This window comes from Nematolebias whitei, chromosome 9 (assembly GCF_014905685.2).
Source record: "Nematolebias whitei isolate Nwh7 chromosome 9, NemWhi1, whole genome shotgun sequence".
In the NCBI taxonomy this organism is placed as follows: Eukaryota; Metazoa; Chordata; class Actinopteri; order Cyprinodontiformes; family Rivulidae; genus Nematolebias; species Nematolebias whitei.
Genome location: NC_056506.1, coordinates 15,668,157 through 15,675,144, shown reverse-complemented (window position 1 = coordinate 15,675,144; position 6,988 = coordinate 15,668,157). Strand labels below are relative to the sequence as shown.

General features: G+C 45.0%; 1 protein-coding gene across 1 annotated transcript in view; it reads right to left on the bottom strand.

Annotated features, from left to right (window-relative positions):
* Positions 1 to 6,988, bottom strand: part of LOC119414414 (2-lysophosphatidate phosphatase PLPPR4) — a 76,247-nt gene that overhangs the window by 9,384 nt on the left and 59,875 nt on the right. Inside the window, exon 10 of the mRNA XM_037681505.1 lies at positions 6,104 to 6,239. Coding sequence (XP_037537433.1) covers positions 6,104 to 6,239 — 136 coding nt within the window. The remainder of the gene's footprint in view (positions 1 to 6,103; positions 6,240 to 6,988) is intronic.

Sequence of the window (6,988 nt, the reverse complement as noted above, 5' to 3'; positions counted from 1 at the left end):
ATACGAAAAAAAGAAGGAGGGGGGGGGGGGGGGGTCGCTGTTTACATCAGAGATTCTCTGATTTCTAGTCTTGTGTCTCTAAAACAATTCCAAACCAAACTGATGCCTTAGCTGTAAACATCACTTTGAATGGAGGCCAGATTTTATTTGTAGCGTGTTGTTATCGTCCTCCCTCAGCAACACCTGAGGCTCTGTCCTCCCTGATGGAATTTCTTGGTAATTTAAAATTCAAAGAGATCTTTTTGGCAGGAGATTTCAACATTGACTGGGGTAAATCAACTCCCCTTTGCGATAAATTCAAGGAATTTGCCTGTCTCTCAATCTAACCTAACTGATCAACTCTCCGACAATACTAAACAAAAACCGTCCTGAAATTCCTCCATCTTAGACCTGTTTCTAACAAATATGCCTCACAAATTCCCTGGAACAGGTGTATTCGCCAATATTTTGAGTGATCACTGTGTGACAGCGACTCTGAGAGATATTAAACTTCCACCTTCTAAGCCCAGATTAATCAAAAAAAGGGATCTGAAACAACCTCCTCCATTGCCGACCCTCTTGCTCTTTGGGCGTACCAAAGAGACCATCTAATCACAAGCAGAACTGGTTTGTTCCACTTTGGAGTAAGCTGTTGGAGGAAGAATCAGTTTTGTTGTGTGTTTCCTTGACTGATGAAGCCTTCCGGATCGAAGGCGAAACGTTTCAGCACAAAAAAAGAAACTGTCCAGATGACTTGACTGAAAAATGTTAAATAAACTATTCTCATCCACACCAGTTTTGTGTCACCCCAATCCCAAGCGACAATTTATTTTAGAGGTGGACACCTCAGACTCAGGGGTGGGGGCCGTCCTCTCTCAAAGATCCCCTGAAGATAATAAGGTCCATCCCTGCGCCTTCTTCTCGAAACGATTATCCCCTGCAGAGAAGAATTATGATGTGGGGAATCGGGAGCTTCTGGCTGTAAAATTGGCGTTAGAAGAGTGGCGTCACAGGCTGGAAGGCACGATAACCCCTTTTCTAATATGGACCTATCACAAGAATCTCACATACCTTAGGGATGCTAAGAGGTTACCACCCAGATAGGCACATTGGTCCTTGTTCTTTAACTGCTTCAATTACACTCTAACCTTCAGACCCCGTTCTAAGAATGTAAACCCTGATGCTCTCTCATGGCAGTTTTCTTCACCAGATAACACTGAGACTGAAGAGAGCATCATTCCCCGAGTTTGTGTGGTGGGGTCCCTTACATGGGACATTGAAAAGGAGGTCCAAGAGGCTCAAAAAGATGAACCCAACCCCGGTACCGGACCCCCCAGGACCCTTTTCGTCCCCTCTGTTATGAGGGCCAAGGTATTGAATTGGATACACACCCACAAATGTTCCAGTCACTCTGGCACTTCTCGCATGCTCTCCCTTACAAAGAGTCATTTCTGGTGGCCTGCCCTCACAGAGGATGTAAAGGGGTTTGTAGCAGCTTGCTCCACCTGTGCACGTAATAAGACTAGTAACCAGCCACCTGCTGGACTGCTACAAACTCTGCCCACTCCTAGTCGTCCCTGGTCGAACATCTCGGTGGACTTTGTCACGGGTCTACTCCCCAGTGAAGGTAATACCATGATACTAACCATTATTGACAGATTCTCCAAAGCAGCCCATTTTGTTCCCCTGCCTAAGCTCCTGTCTGCATTTGAGACCACCCAATTGCTGATACAGCATGTGTTCAGAATACATGGTATACCCTCCGACGTGGTCTCGGACCGTGGTCCACAGTTTGTTTCCCAGGTCTGGCGAGCCTTCTGCAAGACATTAGGGGCATCCTCCAGTCTCACATCAGGATACCACCCTCAATCCAATGGCCAGGCTGAGCACTGTAATCAAGAGCTGGAGACCACTCTTCCCTGCATCGTTGAGAAAAAACCCTCAGCCTGGAGCCAGCACCTGGTGAGACCGACATCTCTGTTCCGTCGGTTAAACACCATTTTCACTGATGTCGACGAGTCTGGCGGCAGGCTAAGGCAGCACTAACATGGCCTGCAGCCCAAAACAAAAGATTTGCTGATCGTCACTGTGCCCCAGCTCCAGCTTATCAGGTGAGTCAGAAGGTGTGGTTTTCCACCAAAGACATCCACCTCAAGGACACACCCAGGAAAATGGTACCCCAGTTCATCTGTCCTTTCCCCATCATTAAGATCATAAACCCCTCTGTTGTACGCCTTCAACTTCCCAGCTCCACGAAAATTCATCCTACCTTCCACGTCTCCCAGGTGAAACCTGTTTCAGTAAGTCCCTTGTGCCGTATGGCTGACCTCCCTCCACCCGCCTGGTTGATTGACAACCACCCGGCCTTCAGCGTCAGGACCGTCCTAGACATGCGACGCCGAGGTTGGGGGGTCCAGTACCTAATCGACTGGGAGGGTTATGGACCAGAATAGAGGTTGTGTATCCCACAATCTTTCATCTTAGATTCAAGCCTCATCACCATCTTCTTCAGGGCTCACCCCGAGAAGCGCCTCAGGTCGCCTGGGGGCAATTCTTGGGGGGGGGTATACTGTGAGAGTCCACTGTCTGCAGCTCCGCCTCCAAGATGGCCACTGATTGCCACCAGTTGCTGGCCATCCACCTGATGAGGTCCTTCTACTATTTAAGGCTGCAGTCCAGTGTGACTAATCGCTGGAGCATTGTACCTATTCTGTCATCCTGTCTCCTTGGTTCCTGTCCAGCCTGTTTCGCCTGTCCTGCCTGGCCTCTCATCTCAGGGGTTTTCTGTTGGATCACGTCCACGTTCACTGTATATAATAAACACTTTTTCCTTTTTATTATTGGATCTTGTCTTGTCTGGTCTCATACCACTCTGGGTTCCCCGCATTATGACAGTCTTATACTCCATCATATTGCCTGACTTGAAGGCTGCACATCGATTTTTGATTTTATGACATACATCTGCATTGAACCAGGGCTTCTGGTTGGGATAAACACGAATAGTTTGTGTAGGAATGCACACAGAGATACACCATGTGATATAACTGCTCACAGTGTCTGCATACTCATGCACGCTCTCAGTAGCTTCTTTGAAGATGTTCATGTCTGTAGCCCCAAGACAGCCTCTCAGTTCTGCCATTGCATCTTCAGTCCATATTTTCACAGTTCTAACTGTCACTGCTTTAAGCCGCTTAGTGTAGATGGGCTGAAACAAAATAGTACAGTAGTCACATTTCCCAAAATGTGACTTAGGTACAGCAATGAAAGCATTTTTGATGTTACTATAACACTTGGCGAGAGTGTTAGTTCTTCTGTTGGGAAAGTGGATGTACTGATAGTATTTGGAAATTTTATCTCAACCCGCCTGGAAAGTTTTGTAAACCTGATGCTCAGCCCCTCCCTCCCTTACTACTGAGGAATTCCATGGACTTTTCAGAGGAGCCCAGCTGAATAAACATGCTGTCATCATTTCAGGACTCTGGATTTGTCTCTGGTCATCATCAGCACCCCCCGAGTGTGCACAGATCTCTCCAGAGGGAATTATTTGATCTGAGTGATTTTATCTGAATCCTGCAATGCCTCTGTGTGGTGTCTCTGGCTGCTCACCGCCCTTGTGTCCACCCCTGTGCATCTGTCGGGGAGACTTCAGTCTCCGTGACATTGATTCTCTCTTTCACGCTCAAAAAAGATGGTCACTCTTACCCTCTCTCCCTCCCTCTTGCTTTTTTGTTCTTTTGTCCTGTCAACCTCAGAGCCTCTCTTTACATATCTTCTGAATTGAAAATTGTTATGGATTTGGTCAGCTGGTCCCTCAACGCAATTGATACATTTTTTTCCCCACCAGACTACAGAGTGCTAGAGAGCCTTCATGCCCTGAACGGACCCACACAGCTGGGTATGTCATTGATTCCTGGGGGTAGTGGAAGATGATGTGCCCATCTGTTCTGTCCATGGAGGACATAGAAGATGTGTACATTATTGGATTTATGATAACAGGGTTTCTGCTTTTTGGAATCAGTGGATACATAGGATATCGACAAATTAGGAAGACATCAGCAGCAGTTTCGACCATGGTAAATCTTGCAGCCTTATGTGAAGGATTCATTTGTGCCTCGAGCTCTCAGATTCATATGCTTAACAAGCTCAACCGCAAGCTGGATGTGGTTTCTGAGAATCGTAGGCCACTTGCAGCTCCTGGAACTCGCCGGCTTGAAGGATTCGATCTTGGAGAAAGCTAATTGAGCACCGACCAGGCAGAATGTCCATAAATCTGGCAGTTTGGATTCAGTAGTGAGCATACCAGCAGATCTTGAAGGCAGACAGAAATTAAGAGTCTGGTGGCCCAAAACAATTGTTGTTTACCTGAATTTGGCCTCCCTGCTGGCCTTGGATAGACCAACTTATCTCAAATTGCTCCTGAAGGATACATAAACTAGAAGCTTCTCCCTATCCCCCTTCCTCCTGAGGGTTTCTGTGGCCTTATCAGAATTGTGATGCTGATAGACACTGTACCATCTTATCAGAACTTTGGAACTTTCGGAGTGTCCATGGACTACTCACCACTTTTGTTGTCCCCTATGCATAAATGTACATGTCTTGTGTCCATTTATGTTGATTTTTGTGCTGTGGTCATTTCTGATTTTCCCCTTCCTCATGTTGTCACTTTCCTTATCTAAAAAGGTGGCAATGCTCAAGTGACTGCTGCTTAGTCTCCCCATGTATGTTTTTCTTTTGTTATTGCACTTTGGTAACAGTTCCTGTTCTAAATGAGCTATACAAAAAAATTTGACTTGACTTAACTTGACTTGACTCAGTGGCTGCAGCTGGCGTAGTGGACTCAATGGCTGCAGCTGGTGTAGGGGCCGTGGTGGCTCCACACTACAGACTTCACCACCCCCAAGACTAGGCTTAAGACTTCCTTTTCTACTGAATCCTACATTTAGGGTTGGGTTGGGTTTCCTGAGCTATACTGCTATAGGCTTAAAACACTAGAGGACAAACTGACCACATTTTCTCACTATGTTGCTGTCTTTACTTATTCTACTCTCTGTTTGTATTCCTAAATTGTGCTGTCAGTACCCAGTGTTTTTATATTTTTCACATAGATACTAGATCTGGACCAATTCTTCCATGTCTGTTTGTGTCTCCTTCCTGTCCTCTCAAACCCCAACTGATCGAAGCAAATGCCAGGTGATAATGAGCCTGGTTCTGCTGGAGGTTTCTTCGTGTTAAAAGAAAGTTGTCACCAATGTGCCGCTCTAGATGGAAGATTGTGACAAAGTAAAGACTGATGCAATTTGCTGGCCTCCTGAGATATGTACATTTTACACATTTTATAAATTGGTATTTATGATGCATTTATAATGTTTATGACTGTAAGTAGTTCAATGGTTTTGTTGAGATGACGTTTATTGTGAACTAGTGTTATATAAATACAGTAAATTAAATGGAATTGAATTGTCTGAACATTTAAAAAAAAAACTGTACCTTCACACTGAGCACCAGCCCACTTCGAACACAGAGTGATTTACATATTAAATGTTTGTCTTTTCACAGAAGCACCCTGAAGCTCATGAAACATTTCCTTATAGAGACAAAAAATTCTTAGATTGATTCATTTGTATCTGTATTGCCTGATCACTCTGGTGATACACTGAAAAAGATTGGTGATCAGGGGAGGGGTGGCGCAGAGGTTAGCGAAGGTGGGCCTGTGATAGGAAGATCGCCGTTCATGCCCCGGTACCGACAACATCAAAAATGTGGGTGGGGTAGGTGAAGCACCCACACTTGCCCCCACCCTCATTCGCCCCACTCTGGGCCCTTGAGCAAGGCCCTTAATCCCCATCTGCTCCCTAAACAGGACTCTCTTGAAAATGAGTTCTCGTGGCTCAATGGGACTACCTGTATAAATAAAGGCTAAATGAAAAAATGAAAGAAACAAAACCCATTAAAGATTATTTCAGTTAAAGAAAGAGTGTAAATAAATTAATTTTCTTATTGAAAAGGAGAACTAGGTCAAAGTTCAGTATAAACCGTTGAAAAAAAATCATGCATAAAAATGTTGCATAACATGATTGTTACATCGAGTCTGAGAACGGTCTACAGTGTGCATAGAAGGACCAACCTCCTCCTCCCATTGCTCCAGTGGTAGAGGCGGGCGGTGATGGGTCTTGGTCTGTCAGTGCTCTGTACCGAACAGATCCGCCATCTTCTGAACGAGGAGAGTGAAGCAGACCTTGCTGTTTGGATAACGCTATCACCTAAACAAAAGGCACACAAAATAATTAAACACATGCTGATAGATCATCTACATTTTGTAACACCACCTAAAATTCCTCTTGAATGTGGAGCACTACAGACATTGTTATAAGTTTGTTTCATTCTGTCTTTGGGTTGTCTCTCCACTTCCATCATGGTTTCACTTGAAGAGCATCAACCTTGCACCTTATTTACAGTTCCTCAGTGGATTTACTGCTAGACGTTCTGTCAAATTATTGCGTGTTGTCTTTTGGATTCCTACATGTGAAGGTCTGTAACATAGATTTTAAATATATCTCAAGCTTGTGCTAAATGCTGACAAAACCAAAGGGATGTTGTTTTCAAACAGGAAGTTGGTCCCAGCAGTCATTCCTTCTATTTTATCTTGGAATGGTGCCCCTATTGAGTTTGTCGATTCCTACATATACTTGGGTATCTATCTTGGTCGACTTGCATCTCTCTTTTAAGGCCCATGTCGAAAACTTGGTAAAGAAACTGAAAGTTAAACTGGGATTCTTTTTCAGAAATGGATCCTGTCCAACTCTGAATGCTAGGAAACACCTGGTAACTGTGACTTTCCTTCCCTCCGTTGACTTCGGTGACATTATTTACATGAACTCCCCTACACCACCAGCCTGATCAAGAAAGCTCATCAGAGACTCTACTTCCTCAGACGGCTGAGGCGAGCTGGTCTGGGAAGCTCAGTCCTCACCTCCTTCTACAGGTGTGCAGTGGAGAGCATCCTGTGCTC